This window comes from Chelonia mydas, chromosome 6, assembly GCF_015237465.2.
Source record: "Chelonia mydas isolate rCheMyd1 chromosome 6, rCheMyd1.pri.v2, whole genome shotgun sequence".
NCBI classification, from domain to species: domain Eukaryota; kingdom Metazoa; phylum Chordata; order Testudines; family Cheloniidae; genus Chelonia; species Chelonia mydas.
The window spans coordinates 83,794,744-83,812,192 of NC_051246.2; the positions used below are offsets into that span (position 1 = coordinate 83,794,744).

Here is a 17,449-nt window from a genome sequence, read left to right on the forward strand (position 1 = left end):
TCTATACCAACAGAAGAAGCTACTGCTGTTAAAAGTGAGATTGTCACTTCAACAGTCTCTAAATCCAAGTGCTTAAGTGACTTCCACGAGTGCACTTGTGTGACTTTCTTTAAAACATCATCAGCAAACATATATTTCTTGAATGGTTCACCCTTAGCTCTCAAGTTTATTATACTTGGCATTATGGAGGGGTGATTGCTGGATGTCCATGACATAGCCAATTCCTCTTCTTCAGCAATTAAGGTCTGACCCTGGTACCGAGTATTGAGAACATTTGCAAGAAAATGAGCTGGAGATAGTGCTTGTCCCATTTGTTTATTTAATGCTTGTAATTTAACTCTGTCATTGCATATTTCTCTTTTTAAGATCTCACTCAGTTCCTTCCAAATTTCAACAGCACCAGCAGTAAAACAGCTCTTCCCCTGCATTTTGTTCAAGGCTACAGAAATAGGCTTCAGGGTACTCAGCATGTGTTCAACATTTCTCTTAAGCCCAATGTTGAGAACTTTGGCTGTGACAGTGCCATCTATTTTTTCACAATTTTGTTCACAAACTGTCATCAGATTAGGCCAGTTCTTGATATAGTGCCCAAAACAGTCCACTACTGAGTTCCATCGCAAGTCTTGTGGGAGCATTAGCTTGGTTCCTCCCACTTTTTTCAGAGCTGCTGCTGCAAAGTCGTTGTTACTGAAGTATTTTGAAATTTTGACATTAGCCTTTACTTCTGGAACACTGAAGTCTTTGGCTAGGAGGTGCCTCAAATGAGCACCTCAACCGTATGTTATTAGCTTGGGATTCTCTTCTAAATAATTTCTTCTTATCTTGGATACATTTGCAGCATTGTCTGTGACCAAGCTGCATACTAGACATTTGAATTTTTTTTCACAGTTTGTTATAGTTTTTACTGCTACTTGTAAGTATTCTGCTGTGTGTACATTTCCTGATGTATCAGTTGTTTCTTTAAGGAAGACATTCCCTTCTTCTGTGTCTCATAAGCACATACAACAGGATCATTGTGGACATTGCTCAATCCATCAAGACTCAGGTTAACAATTTCACCCTCTAGACCTTTTGCACACTGCTCAATTTCTCTTCCATACGCTTTATCCAGCAATTTGCCTGCGACATCTGCTCTGTTGGGTGGACTGTATCCTGGTCTTAATGACTGAACCATGTTAATGAAGTGTGGGTTCTCAATCATACGGAAAGGAGAGTTTCTTGCATAAACAAACCAGGCAATTTTTTCATCAATTACCTCTTTTTGTAATCTGCTGGTTCTTATCACAAACTTATCTATGGTTGTTTCCGGATGATGGAGATTTTTTTTTTCTTTTTGCTACAAGTGATGTACTGTGGCTATGTGACATACATGATGTGACTGAAACACTTATCACTGGCAGATAACTCTGAAACTATAGAAAATTATGGAGACTTGAAGGTGGATGGTTTTCAGAATCCTGTATGTTGAGGATGGATTCTCCTAAACAAAATAAGCCAATGCAGTTATTTAAGTATTATTACCACACTGCTCATTTAGTATTACTCACTCATTGCATTCACTGACACAGTACTACTTTAAAGGTGAAATTGTAAAAGGAAGATCTGCCTATTTCAACTATTTATTTTTTATTGCAACTGCATCTAAATGATAGTACCATAGAGTAACAACTATATTTTTTGCTCAAACATGAGAATTCAAGAACAGTCCAGAAGGAAGACAGGCAGTCCTTAAGAAAGAAGTATGAAATAAAAAAGTTTACCAACCTGAAGATCCTGCATGTTCAGACATGTTCCTTTCATCCTCATCAGTGCAGCTTCCTCCTGAGAAGGAACACTTCTCACAATGATGTTTCATTCAGGCAAGCAGGCCTTGCATTTCTTTGTTGCACTGTTTGCATTTTGCACGCATGCCTGTCTTGCTCACAGGTAGAGGAACTTCATTAAAATATTCCCAAACTGGGTCTCTTTTTACGGCCTGCTGCCATTATAGGTTTTCCTTGCTAGTGAGAGAATGGTATGGTAGATCTCAAATCAATGAAGGCTATACTCAGAAAGACCTCAAGACTTCTGGAATATGCTGCTCAAACAGTTTCACTTTTGTTTCTACTGCCTGTCCCTCCCTTCTCACATTTATCTCCAGACTTCTCCTCCTTGTCCAGATCTATTCCGCCCCCAACAATTAATTGAACTTTCGAAACTTTGCACTTTTACGGAGAGGTAAGGGATTGACTCTGTGTACAAAAATTTGCAGAGGGACAATAGGGTTGAGGTCTGTTATTTCTCACCTCTATATATTGTGTATTTATTTATTTAAAAACATTTTTGCTGTTATCTCTGGAGACACAAATCTACAGTTTGAGAACTATAAAACTAAGCATCTCTGATGGTATCTTCTAGACTGAGCACCATTGGGTAGATAGAAAGATTAACCTAAATCTATACAGAAGCCCTTGGAACCCCATAAGATTGGGTCCCTAATCCATGAGCTATATGAACTCATTTTCCAAATTTTTCTTAAACATTACAGGAATATATTGTCTCATACTATAGAATTAGAATTTGTAATCCCTATTCCATGATGAGATATCTTTGAGCTATAATGTATCTTAATTAAAACTATCTTTAGATAGGTTTTTTCCTCAAAAGCATTTTATAAAAAGAATCTGATTTAAATTAAAAACCTCTGGGTTTTTTATTTATTTATTTATTTAATCATTGATTTTTATCCACCCTGGATTTCTGTAATACTGCATTTGATGCACTCATTCCACTGACTGAGAATGCTGCTAATACCTTACAGATAGTCATCACAGATAAAGGATTGGGTCCTAATGTTTAGCAGCAGGATTTCTCGTGATACTTTTTTACTCTGGAGTGTTAGAACCATTGACAAAAATACTGTTTGATCTCAGAATTTTTCATACTCTAACTTCTTAAAGTCATAGATCATTAACAATGTACTTAAACTTCCCTACCTATTATTAAAGAGGTAAATATTTTCATCCATTTTTAACCTCAGATTTTGATGTCATTGTACAGTAGTTCTGTAAACTACATTGGTACATAGATTTCTTGTTTGTTGAGTGTGAAATGGAGAATTATCTAGACATTTTGCAAAAAGAAAAAGGAAGAAATTGTAGTGCTTACAGCAAAAATGTCATAAACTGTTTCTTGAACTGCTACTTTTATGAATAATATCTGTAGCTGATAATCTCAGCAATAGCACTCTCTAGAAATAGAGAAGATCTTTGGTTTTAATGTGCTTTAATAAAATCCAACTCAGTTCTGGGAGAACAGCAAGTTCATTTGATTCGTGGGCTTTATCGTTGGGAAGGAAGGGCCAACACTGTCCTTGGCCATTTACATTCAATAAGAATTTCAGCTGTCCCCTTTCCAGCGTTCTTTACTCCTGATGAGCACATTTACAATAATGAAAAATGATTTTCAGAGTATAAATATCTGTTTTATACATTGCACATGCACTTTCAAAAGTAGCTTTAGGGATTAAAAATGAGTGCTGAAAGCTGTCAAAGTTAAAATTGGCAGTGCTGTATATTTTCCTTTTTTAAATATAGCAGCATCTTTCAGCCTGTTTTATTCTGCTATTGTGAAACGTCTGGTTTTAGTGCAGTTTTGTCTAAGAACAGAAAATTGTTTAACTTATTAAAATCAAGCCAAACTTGATTTTTTTTTTCTCTTACAAAAATATACATTGATTTTAGCACCTAATTTGCTACCACAGGTATCACAGTTTGTGTGTTCATATTACAATTTGTTAGTAAAGTTATGTGCTTTCATGTGTTATCATACTCATGCATCATCATACTGGAACATGCAGTGCAGATGCAAGGTTGTGTGCACATAATTCAGAAAAAATTAGTTCTTGGAGACCACTTCTTGTCTCTTTCTTCCTCCCATAAAACATGTAGGAACAATCTTAAGCATGTTGTACATATGACTAGAGGGGGCTGCAAATTTTACTCTTAAGTGACTAAAGGTTCCAACTCATTTTAAACCAAGTCTGATGAAGGAGACAGCAGAATAAATATGGCTGTACAGGCTTTTGTCTGTAGTCATCCTTATCTTCTGAACAGTACTACACAGATCAAACAATATTCTTTCCAAGTAGCAGCCGTGTTAGTCTGTACCTGCAAAAAGAACAGGAGTACTTGTGGCACCTTAGAGACTAACAAATTTATTAGAGCATAAGCTTTCGTGGGCTACAGCACACTTCATCGGATGCATAGAATGGAACATATAGTAAGAAAATAGATAGATAGATATAGATATATATACACATACAGAGAAGGTGGAAATTGCCATACAAACTGTAAGAGGCTAATTAATTAAGATGAGCTATTATCAGCAGGAGAAAAAAACTTTTGTAGTGATAATCAAGATGGCCCATTTAGACAGTTGACAGGAAGGTGTGAGGATACTTAACATGGGGAAATAGATTCAATATGTTTAATGATCCAGCCACTCCCAGTCTCTATTCAAACACAAGTTAATGGTTTCTAGTTTGCATATTAATTCAAGCTCAGCAGTTTCTCGTTGGAGTCTGTTTTTGAAGCTTTTTTGTTGCAAAATTACCACACTTAAGTCTTTTACTGAGTGGCCAGAGAGGTTGAAGTGTTTTCCTACTGGTTTTTGAATGTTATGATTCCTGATGTCAGATTTGTGTCCATTTATTCTTTTGCATAGAGACTGTCCAGTTTGGCCAATGTACATGGTAGAGGGGCATTGCTGGCACATGATGGTATATATCACATTGGTAGATGTGCAGGTGAACGAGCCCCTGATGGCGTGGCTAATGTGATTAGGTCCTATGATGATGTCACTTGAATAAATATGTGGACAGAGTTGGCATCGGGCTTTGTTTCAAGGATAGGTTCCTGGGTTAGTGTTTGTTGTGTGGTGTGTGGTTGCTGGAGAGTATTTCCTTCAGGTTGGGGGGCTGTCTGTAAGCGAGGACTGGTCTGTCTCCAAGATCTGTGAGAGTGAGGGATCATTTTTCAGGGGTAGGTTGTAGATCTTTGATGATGCGCTGGAGAGGTTTTAGTTGGGGGCTGAAGGTGACAGCAAGTGGCATTCTGTTATTTTCTTTGTTGGGCCTGTCCTGTAGTAGGTGACTTCTGGGTACTCTTCTGGCTCTGTCAATCTGTTTTTTCACTTCAGCAGGTGGGTATTGTAGTTTTAAGAATGCTTGATAGAGATCTTATAGATGTTTGTCTCTGTCTGAGGGATTGGAGCAAATGCGGTTGTATCTTAGAGCTTGGCTATAGACAGTGGATCGTGTGGTGTGTCCTGGATAGAAGCTGAAAATGATCCAAGAAACTAGTCCAGCTAGTTGCCAAAAACTCAACTTTAAAATGTTGATGTTCAGTAGTATGATTACTGAAAGGCCATTATTAAGTTGTCTTTGAGGTATTCCTTAACACAAAACTAATTTCATTCCAACATACCCTTTTGCTGTGTGGACTGTTGGAGTTTCTACTTATTACTTTTAAAAGTATATAGGAATTATGTTAACCTAATCCAGTCACAGCAAAGCTAAATTTTTCTTCCCACGTTATACCTCTGTCAGTATTTGTGAGACTTGTCCAAAAGGATGAAGTTGAATATATATGTATTTATAGATCATATTTAAATAAGGGAGAACTATATTAGCATCGTTGTAAATGAAGAGGCTACTACTGCATTCATGCCAGAATGTCAGTCCACCTGTAATAAAAGATAGATTCCAGTGTATAGGAGAATAAGCGTCTTCTGAGGAATGGCAATATGGATTGAACTGTTATCTACCAATTTTGAGGGATTTGGGAAGAATTTGGGAAGAAAAAAGAGAGTGAGAAATCAGTTCACTCTTTTCTTCTTTTATCCCAATTTGTTCTTGCTTTGTCATATATTTCTTTCCTCAAACCTCTCTTGGAATCATTATAACTTGCAAACTGTGGATTCTGAAAACTACATTATCTGCATGCTTGTTATTCCACTGTTTTTGGTTAGGGCTCTTGTTCCTTTCTGTGGTGTTTGCATATTTCCAGACCAAAAGGCAGAGGGTTACTGTACAGTTGTAAAAAAGGACATTTATACAGAACATTATTAGAAGCCTATAGTTACTGAATATATGGCCAACATTCCATAAACTCTGACCCCGTATCACAACCTATCTATGGGCCAGAAAGGGGGATGTTTGATTAAACTCTGGGGACATAACAGTGAAGAAAGGTAGGGTAGGCTGTGCTGCTCCAGAGCCATCTCTTTCCTCCCTCCACCTTCCCTTGCAATGTACAGGGAAGGGGGTTCAGGGAAGGAAGAGATTTCTTCACTTTCCCAGCTGCCTATTGGCTAGGCAATTGGGGAAGTTAGTTGATTATTTTGTGTGCTTTCCCTGTCCCTGAACCTCTCTGGACATGCAGCAGCCCTACTTTCCCTGTCCTGCAGTGGAAATATAGTTTGCTGAGAGTCTGACCACATCACCAGATTTAGGGATCAGGAGTGAATTTTTTCCCCCAGGACAAGATTCATGAGACGCCTAGCAGTTGTTTTTGCCTTCCTTGCAGCATTCAGGAGGCCTGGTTTCAGGTTAACAAAGAGTAAGGACAGGAATTGTTGTAAGTTTATAAGTGAAGTTTATAAGTTTGCAAAGTTGGTGTCCGGTGTTGATAAGAGGCTCAAAGAGACAACTCCCAGAAATCAACCTGAGCAAGAGACTCGGAATAACTTGTAGGACCTATTAGCCTGCAGGAATAAGGGCAGACCATGTATTCTTTGCAGAATGAGGTACCCTTTATATTTACCCCCATCCCCTTTTATGGAGAGAGGGCAAGAATATTATGAGGTGAGCTGAATCCTAGAAATTAGGCTGAAGGGGGCCAGCCATTAACATTGGTTATTTGGCATGGAGGCCATTTAACATACACACTGGGACTGAAGTAAAGCCTGAGGGTTGGTTGGTCTCTCACACTCACACACATAGTAAAGTTTAGAAAACTAATAAAGTTGCAGCCTTCTGTTTTAAAATCCATCCCTTTATCTGTTACATTCTCCTTTGTGCACTGATTAGCCTGCTTATATTCACCCAACCTCTGCCCAAGTATATTTTCTATATATAAATCTTCAGAAACCACTACCCAAAAAGTGTGATCTACCAACTCAACCACACTCTATTCCTCTGTTCTCCTGCCCATTTCAGAGATACCAACATCTAGACTTTATTTCCAGAGACTCAGTGATCCAAGTTTGCAGCAACCTACAGTGATACAGAGGTCACATTGTATCTTATTCTCAATATTCAGAAATATCTTCCGCTATTCTGGTGTGAGACAGCCTAATTTATCCCATAAATCTTCCTTTGATGGACTGGAAAACCTGTTAACCATTCTAATGTGAATCAGAAACCCAGTTCATCTGAGGGGAACAGTCACAGATTTAACTGATTTCCATGAACACTAGTGATTTATGTCACAGAATTTATTAGTTCCACAAGCTGCATCACAGTTTACAAAATCCATGGAGCTCTCACCTGTTCACACATTACTAAAAAAAAATCCAAAATTCACTTGTCTTCCAAAACTGAAGAAATAGAAGGTTTATATATTTGAGCTAATTGAATGAATGAAATTTCTATATCAAATCTTTTTTGAGAAATATGACTTTTAAAGTGTCTTTATAACTATGTGTAAAAAAACAAAACACCACCAACTATCAGAATGTACCCTGCAAATTTTGTGCGTATACATATACTCGTTTAATATTTTTATATTTATATCAGTAGTTAAAACCATAATGATTCCATTTATAATGCAATTCATTTTTATTACAGCTCAGTTCCAAGAAACAAAAATCCATTCCAGGAGGTAAGTCATGTAGAAATCATATTTTTTCCAGATCAGGGTCTATGTATTATAGTATCAGTATTTTTTAAAGTTCCAGTCATTTGATGGTCATGACTTCAGAAAATGGGAGAGTCTGTTTTCAAAATCACTAGTCTAATTATATTCATTATTAATTATACTTAGCAGTTATGCTGGAGAGCTCCTTTCATCTTCAAAGGGTTGTATAAGCATTAACTACTCCTTACAATACCCCTACATGGTAATTATTAGTGATTTAATGATAGAGCCATAATTAGACCACAGCAGTTTTAAACTCCCAGTCCTATACTTAGTCCTTTAGAACACACTACCTCTCTAAATTTAGTCATCCATAAGTCCTTACACACAGCTGAATGCTGCAAAACAGTATTTGTAAGCAATAGTTCCAATAACAACTCAAATTGTATTTAATCATTTGCTGCCTTTTTAATTCATTTTCCACAAACATTTGTGGAAAGTGGTGGGGATGTTTTATTTTCACAGTGATGTTTGCTAAAAAAAAAAAAAAAAAAAAATCTCATGATTATTTATTTTAACACATTCATGCTAAGATTCGAGGTGAAAATGTTTGAACAGCAATCTTGAAATGTCTTTGGTTTCCCTTCTCTTTTGGTTTGTATTCACTTGGAGACCATACATCATAACTAGCAAATAGTCAAAGTGAATATGTTGCAAATAACTTATAGACTGAAATATGTTCACAGAAAGTATTCAAATAATTTTGAACATTGAACAAATTAGTAAAAATCAATCAGTTCATGGATAATTCATGAATAGTGGGGGAAAAGAGGCTCATAGTTCATCCACCTCTACAGTGTTCTTGAACACAGCCCAGAAAATGTTGCTATTCTTAGGTGGTTCTTAGATTATTATACCTACCAATATTAAATGAGAATCTAAAAGAAAATAAAAAATGGTTAAAATATCTTAATAGTAACAGCAGTGTTAGAAGATAGAGCATCTTTATCAAATTAATTCTTAACCATTAGTGGAAGTATTTTTAATCATTGTTGTTAGAAGGCTTATTCCTTTACCCTCTCACTTTCCTGGTCCTTCTCGCATGAACAGAGAGCAACAATACCTGAAGTCCGAAAGTGCAAACAATTTGATGTTTATCAGGATGAACTTCCAGCAAGCTTACATCCAAGTTCCTTTTTCCTTATTTTCGAATCCCAACTTACTTCCTGTTTGTTCCTAATTTATATAGTAATATTCTTAGCTATACCTTAACCAATCATTTTACTGAAATTTACCTAACCAATCCTAACATGTTGTAACATAAGTCTCTAACCAATTATATCCCACTACCCTAATTAACTTATACCTAGCAAAATTAATTATACAGCAGACAGAAGCAATTAGAGAACCAGACAGATTAACAATAGAAAAGTGAGGGCCATAAAGATAAAACATACAGAAATGAGGGTTTCACAACTACAAAACCATTGAGAAGTGATTTCTTGCCAGACAGGATGCTATTAAACTAAGTTTTCTTTAACCATCTTTATCTGGTGGTGATAGGCATTATTAGGACAGGATTGTATTTCTAACAGCCCAACAGTAAAAATTAGTAACTCATAGACTCAGAGTATTCCATTTTCTTCGATCAAGAAATTATTTGAAATGTCAAAAGCTTCTGAAATGCTAAATTAGATAAGGAAAATTGTACAGCCCTGTTTTCTGTTCGAAGCCAGTAGTTTTCTGTCCCCTAAATTATAGTAATTGCAGTATTGGTAATTCAAGTAATATCCTTAGTAATAGATCCTTTAAGCAGAATTCGGTTTGTAAGATTAACAAGCGGCCCAAATTATTTATTGCTTCATTGTTTGTTTGCTTTTGAAATCTCCATGTAAAAAAAAGGTGCTGTTTAATAAATCTGATTTATGTCTCATCTTTTTATTAAACTCCATATACTATATAGGAATTTGATTGCATATTCTAATTATCTCCTCTTCTATGTGTTTGTGTTTTAGGCAATTGTTTTTGTAGTTGGAGGAGGCAACTACATTGAATATCAAAATCTTGTTGACTACATAAAGGTTAAGTACATTTTGCCAATTATATCCTGTAATTAATTGATTATAATTAATTCTAGCCTATGTAACTTATCTTTTCAATCTTGTAGGAGTTTGTTATATTAAGTTCACCTGGAATGCTTATGTTTATACACGATGTGAAAAAAATTATGTAGAAAAATTATATCAATAGCAAATTTGGGTTTTGGTCTTGAAATGGTGAATGCATATAAGCTCTGACTGCAGTTTTATTACCACTAAACTTGCAGTATAGCTGAGAATTAGCTCATTCTACATTCCTCATTGTTTCACCTTAGAGTAGTGTTTTACATAATAGAGAAATTGAGATCTGTAAATGTAGATGAGATGAATTGATCATTAACTTCATTTCTCTTTGCTGTTCAGAAGCAAGGAAAAAGTATTTTCTAGATAAAATGTTGACCTCATCACTCTTTACAGCTGAAAAGGCTCAAAGAGTAACTGTAATTGTAGAGGAATTACTCAAATATACACTGCAGACAATGTTATCAAGAGTTCTTCTCAACTGACTGTTGACCATCATCATGGATGCTTTGAGTCACAGTGTAGTTTTCATTTGCAATACATCACTACTAAAATAATATTTGAGGCCTAGTAATTGTCAGAAATATTTAGGGAACAGAGATCTTTATACATAACTGTATTGCCCTGTCAAATAGCTTTGATACTGTCAGCTTTGCTAGTCACTAGGAAATATGAAGATCTAGGTAAAAGACCTTGAATTATATGAAATCGTCATATAATATGGTTGGAATACTCTGTATAGGACATATCCAATCCCCATCGCATTTGATGCTATTTCACAACATTGTTTGATAAATTTTGATTGGTAGTAGTTAAATAAAGCAGTTGTAGCCACCTGTGAGTAAAGATTAGGTGCTACTCAGGAATATTCTTCAGTAACTTTAATCTGCATGCATCAGAAGCTCTTATTAGCAAACTGCTCTGCGCTTGTAGTCTACTCAGAGCAGGGTCTGCAGATAATGGGATCTTGTTTTACAACAGCCTCATTTTGGTGTGACAGTTTCTAATGCTGAATATATTGCAAACACCAAACAGGCTGTTGGAATACACATGAGGATTAACAGTATAGCAGTAAGTGTGGTGACAGCCCACCTTGAAAGAGTCTTCACTAAAAAATGTATTGAAGTAATTTACCTAGAAAGCTTTATTGGATTGTTTGAATGATTGTGTGCAAGCAACATGACATTTGGCTTTGCCAAAGAACAAACTGTATAGTATAGGAGTGCTTTCCATCTGTACTATATGCTGCAAAGACATGAACTAGCTTCCAGTTGCTTGAGGTTGGAAAAGAGAAATTTTTTAAAAAGTAAAAGTACTGGTTCATGTTGGACTTGCTGGAATACAGGCAATGCTGTTGAATGTGCATCTCAAATGGACATGTCGTGTCCCACACGTTGTTGAGAAACACCAAAAACAGTTAATCTTTGGTGAACTAATTGGTGGTGAATGGAGATAAGGTGAATAAAGGAAATATTTTGAAGACACTAAAAAGAATATCAGGATACTGTAAACGATAATTATAAGAAATGGCAAATGAAGCTGTTTGAGGATACTTCATCTTTGCAGTGAAGAGCCTGGACTCCTTCAGAAGGTTAGCAAGGTGGTTCTTTGTGGTATAATGTAAACTTAACTGACTCATTTTACATAATATGTCTTGAATTGGCAAAGCAGATCTTTAGGACTCAGCCCAGTCACTTTCTGCAGAACTAGAGTACTGATTAGAGAACTAGAGTAGTGATTAGTTTACCAAAACACTGTGTTCAAGGCTTTCTTCTCAAAAAGAAGCTAGAAACTAGTTTTCAAATAAAAGCTGAGATTCTCCTATACATTTCTACTTACCTCAAATCAAGGGGAGGAGGTGCCACAAATAGGGGTTTTGCTCTGAAGGCTTCGAAAGAAAATGAACTATGTATATTTTCCTCTTAGCTGATTGCTGAAGCCCAGCTAATACCAAAACTGCCAGGCCAACTACTGCTGCCAATCACTTGAAGGATTTGGGAGCAGTTGCTTCCCTGAGAGGTTGCTTCTTTGGAACCATGCTTAAGTTAGTCTGGTGAGAGGATTGGGCTGCTGGCAGAAACTTAGATTTAGACACTTCAGTTTAAAGCATTAAAGGGGAAACAACTCAAGTGAAGATCACCACAAATGCTCTCAGACACTATTCTATATGATTAGCAAATGAAAATGTGTAAAAGAGCAATCAGGCGTCTTGAAAGATAGAGTAGATTCTTAGAGATACACAGCTGGTATATCAATCCACAGATCCTGCACCCCAGAAAAAAGACAATGTTGGAATTACCTGCACTGTACACATTTATCTGTTGAGTACCCCCAGACGTGTCGGAATAAAGTTGCAGGCTAATTAAACCAGAGGTTCTCAAACAGTTGTACACAAGACAGATCAGACTCCTGAAAGTGGTACGGTAGTCTGGAAAGGTTGAGAGCCCCTGAATTAAACCACATCCAGTGTCTCCTGTCCTCCCTCCAGCATAGCCAGACAAGGATTGTTCCTCTCTGAGGAAAGGATAGCTTTGCCTCTCTCATCTTCTGATTTGCCTATAGCAGCATTTACTAAGCTTCAAAAGAAGGTTAAAATCAGCCCTCAGGGATTAAAGAGAATCACAGTAATCTGATGCATATATGGAAATGGAAGAAAAGGTTGCATAAGGTTAATAGGCATAAACACAGCATTTTCCCTAGTATCTTTTTCAACACCATAAGAAGGCAACTTGTGTTTTCTGTTGTAAAACTTTCTGGTCATAGGCTCTGCAGATCACTAGTCTTGATGATCTATTTAAAAGACAAAATTTTGTGCATTGGGTATTAGTAATAAAGCTCTTAGTCTTAAGCCATTTTAAGGTACTGTATCCCTGTTTACAAGACTGAATGGCACTAAGTTGAAATCCTTACCTCTGTCAAATAGTATGCTGTATCACAGGAGATTTAGATCCAGTGTAGATTTAGATCCACTGAAGGATGACAGTTCTGTTTCATGGCAACTTTGGAGGTTTTGAAATGTTTCATTCTGCATTGGAATGAAAACAAAGCCTTATGTTTGTTTTTGAAAAAGCAGAATTGTTGAAATGTCCATTTCCCAGTCAAAATATGAGCTGCTTGGTAAGGTGTGGATGAGGTCTGGTGTTGAGGGCACTGGTTTGGGATGTGGGAGACTCAGGTTTAAGTCCTTGCACCTGCCTGATTCAGGGTTTTTCATCCTAGATTAATCAGGCAGAGCAGGGACTTTGAACAGGGTCTCCCATATCCCAGGCTAGTACCCTAAACATGAGTCTATGGAATGGGCCTCTGTATCTCTACCTTTGATTTGATTGGGGATTGGTCCTGCTTTGAGCAGGGGGTTGGACTAGATGACCTCCTGAGGTCCCTTCCAACCCTGATATTCTATGATTCTATGATTCTTTCCAACAAAAACTTCATCAAAACTGATATGTCTGTGTGAAAAATTTCGGCTTTGATGGATCAGCATACAGTACGACAAAACTTTATTTTGCTGAAAATATTCTGATCAGCTCTACTGTATGTTCATTCAGACAGCTGTTGCATTGCTAAATACATTGTGTGTTTAAAGAACTACAGCCAGACTCAAGCAATAGTTGAACAAAATTAGGAGTAAATTTTCCAGATTGCACTTGCACAATTATCCATGTGTATACATGTCTTATTTAAGGTTCTCTGAATGCAAAACAAATGAAGTTACACAAGCAGTTTAGTGTCTATGCAAATTAGACCTCAAATAGTCACACTTGCTGTTACAGTTTTGAAAATTTTGACCCTAATATTTTGTTAGAATGCTATTCAAATCCTGCATAAATACCATTTATTTCTTAGAATCCTATTCAAATCCTGCATAAATACCATTTATTTCTTTCCAGTCATTCCAAATTGTCTTTGTAAATGGAAGTATTATTCTCTAAGACTTTCTTCTTCTACTCTTCTGTCTGAGTCATTCATTGATACTTCAATCCAATATTAATAGAATCAGAACTCATCAGCACGGAAGAAATGTTGATGTCCCAAACCCAGGACTGTGGCACCACTGGCAACATGACAACCGTAATTTTAAACAAATGTGTTTTGAGGTGGTTCTTTGGCTAGATGCAGACGTGTATTCGAAGTAGATGTTTGCACGCTGGAGCCTTTTGTCCAGCAGGACCCGCAGAGGTGAGGCACTCACACCTCATGCTTGTAGCTTGCCTATAAGAGGCAGCGCTGCCTCGACCCCACTCAGTTCCTTCTTACCGCCTGTCAGGTATAGTCGGAGCTCTGTGAGGCTGTTGCTACAACCTCACAAATTTGTAGCCTCACACAGGATCATGGCTGCACCCTGCTCCAGTGATCAGCTCTCTGCACCTTGTGGCATGGCTGCTGCATGGCTTAGAGAGGAGGAAGGGTGTTGTTTGGAGGCTGTCCAACAGGTCCTACTAAACAGCAGGAAACCTTCCAATAGAATGACCTACAGGGCAAAGTGGAAGAGATTTTCTGCATGGTCCTTGGCCCATCAGTCCCATCCAATGGAGACTTCCATCCAGGACATTCTGTAGCACCTTTAGGAATTGGGCCAAATATTGGCATTTCATCCCCGTATCCAAGGGAAATCTGTTTTCTCCAATGCCATGGTGACAAAATTCCTGAGAGGTCTCCTCCGCCTGCTCACTCCAGTCAGAAAGCTGGCCCCTTTGTGGGACCTGAACATGGTTTTAGCAGCTATAATGGGGCCTCCATTTGAGCCCCTTGCTTCCTGCCTGCTGCCCCTCTTGTCTCAGAAGACTGCATTCTTGATAGCTATTACCTCTGCCAGGAGGGTATAAGAGTTGTAGGTCCTGATGGTCGGGCAGTTCTCCAGGGACAAGGTGATGCTTCGGCCACACCAAAGTTTGTATCCAAGGTGGTATCTCAGTTCACCTGAACCAAGTGATGTATTTACCTGTATTTTTCCCCAATTTGCTTAGAATCATAGAATATCAGGGTTGGAAAGGACCTCAGAAGGTCATCTAGTCCAACCCCCTGCTCAAAGCAGGACCGATCCCCAATTAAATCATCCCAGCCAGGGCTTTGTCAAGCCTGACCTTAAAAACTTCTAAGGAAGGAGATTCCACCACCTCCCTAGGTAACGCATTCCAGTGTTTCACCACCCTCCTAGTGAAAAAGTTTTTCCTAATATCCAACCTAAATCTCCCCCACTGCAACTTGAGACCATTACTCCTTGTTCTGTCATCCGCTACCACTGAGAAAAGTCTAGAGCCATCCTCTTTGGAACCCCCTTTCAGGTAGTTGAAAGCAGCTATCAAATCCCCCCTCATTCTTCTCTTCCGTAGTCTAAACATTCCCAGTTCCCTCAGCCTCTCCTCATAACTCATGTGTTCCAGTCCCCTAATCATTTTTGTTGCCGTCTGCTGGACTCTTTCCAATTTTTCCACATCCTTCTTGTAGTGTGGGGCCCAAAACTGGACACAGTACTCCAGATGAGGCCTCACCAATGGCCTCCATACGCTAGATGTTAGACACTGTCTATCCTTGCATCTGAACAGTTTCATGTTTCGCCTCATAGATATTTTTATTTATTTAGATATTTAGGTCAGAAGGGACCATTATGATCATCTAGTCTGACCTCCTGCACAACGCAGGCCACAGAATTTCACCCACTACTCCTACAAAAAAAAAACCTCACACCTATATCTGTGCTATTGAAGTCCTCAAATCGTAGTTTAAAGACTTCAAGGAGCAGAGAATCCTCCAGCAAGTGACCCATGCCCCATGCTACAGAGGAAGGCGAAAAACCTCCAGGGCCTCTTCCAATCTGCCCTGGAGGAAAATTCCTTCCCGACCCCAAATATGGCGATCAGCTAAACCCTGAGCATATGGGCAAGATTCATCAGCCAGATACTACAGAAAATTCTTTCCTGGGTAACTCAGATCTCACCCCATCTAATAGCCCATCACAGGCCATTGGGCCTATTTACCATGAATATTTAATTACCAAAACCATGTTATCCCATCATACCATCTCCTCCATAAACTTATCGAGTTTAATCTTAAAGCCAGATAGATCTTTTGCCCCCACTGCTTCCCTTGGAAGGCTATTCCAAAACTTCACTCCTCTGATGGTTAAAAACCTTCGTCTAATTTCTAGTCTAAATTTCCTAGTGGCCAGTTTATATCCATTTGTTCTTGTGTCCACATTGGTACTGAGCTTAAATAATTCCTCTCCCTCTCCGGTATTTATCCCTCTGATATATTTATAGAGAGCAATCATATCTCCCCTCAACCTTCTTTTAGTTAGGGAGCTTGGCTTGTTTAGCCTGAGTCTCCTTTCATAAGACAAGTTTTCCATTCCTCGGATCATCCTAGTAGCCCTTCTCTGTACCTGTTCCAGTTTGAATTCATCCTTCTTAAACATGGGAGACCCAGAACTGCACACAGTATTCCAGGTGAGGTCTCACCAGTGCCTTGTATAACGGTACTAAAACCTCCTTATCCCTACTGGAAATACCTCTCCTGATGCATCCCAAGACCGCATTAGCTTTTTTCACAGCCATATCACATTGGCAGCTCATAGTCATCCTATGATCAACCAATACTCCAAGGTCCTTTTCCTCCTCCGTTACTTCTAATTGATGCGTCCCTAGCTTATAACTAAAATGTTGTTATTAATCCTTAAATGCATGACCTTACACTTCTCACTATTAAATTGCATCCTATTACTATTACTCCAGTTTACAAGGTCATCCAGATCCTCCTGTAGGGTATCCCTGTCCTTCTCTAAATTGGCAATACCTCCCAGCTTTGTATCATCCGCAAACTTTATTAGCACACTCCCACTTTTTGTGCCAACGTCAGTAATAAAAAGGTTAAATAAGATTGGTCCCAAAACCGGTCCTTGAGGAACTCCACTGGTAACCTCCCTCAAGCCTGACAGTTCACCTTTCAGTAGGACCCGTTGTAGTCTCCCCTTTAACCAATTCCTTATCCACCTTTCAGTTTTCCTATTGATCCCCATCTTATCCAATTTAACTAATAATTCCCCATGTGGCACGGTATCAAATGCCTTAATAAATCTAGGTAAATTAGATCCACTGCGTTTCCTTTGTCTAAAAAATCTGTTACTTTCTCAAAGAAGGAGATCAGGTTGGTTTGGCACGATCTACCTTTTGTAAAACCATGTTGTATTTTGTCCCATTTACCATTGACTTCAATGTCCTTAACTACCTTCTCCTTCAAATTTTTTTCCAAGACCTTGCATACTACAGATGTCAAACTAACAGGCCTGTAATTACCCGGATCACCTTTTTTCCCTTTCTTAAAAATAGGAACTATGTTAGCAATTCTCCAATCATACGGTACAACCCCTGAGTTTACAGATTCATTAAAAATTCTTGCTAATGGGCTTGCAATTTCTTGTGCCAATTCCTTTAATATTCTTGGATGAAGATTATCTGGGCCCCCCGATTTAGTTCCATTAAGCTGTTTGAGTTT

The 17,449-nt window shown here is 38.1% G+C and overlaps 1 protein-coding gene across 5 annotated transcripts in view; it reads left to right on the forward strand.

Annotated features, from left to right (window-relative positions):
* Window positions 1-17,449, forward strand: part of SCFD1 (sec1 family domain containing 1) — a 144,640-nt gene that overhangs the window by 121,628 nt on the left and 5,563 nt on the right. For 4 of the 5 annotated variants that reach the window (XM_043548067.1, XM_037900537.2, XM_037900535.2 and 1 more), the window contains 2 exons: window positions 7,829-7,862; window positions 9,854-9,919. In XM_043548067.1, coding sequence (XP_043404002.1) covers window positions 7,829-7,862; window positions 9,854-9,919 — 100 coding nt within the window. Of the gene's footprint in view, window positions 1-7,828; window positions 7,863-9,853; window positions 9,920-17,449 lie in introns of those variants that run through there. The other variant, XR_005225547.2, reaches the window with a different exon arrangement.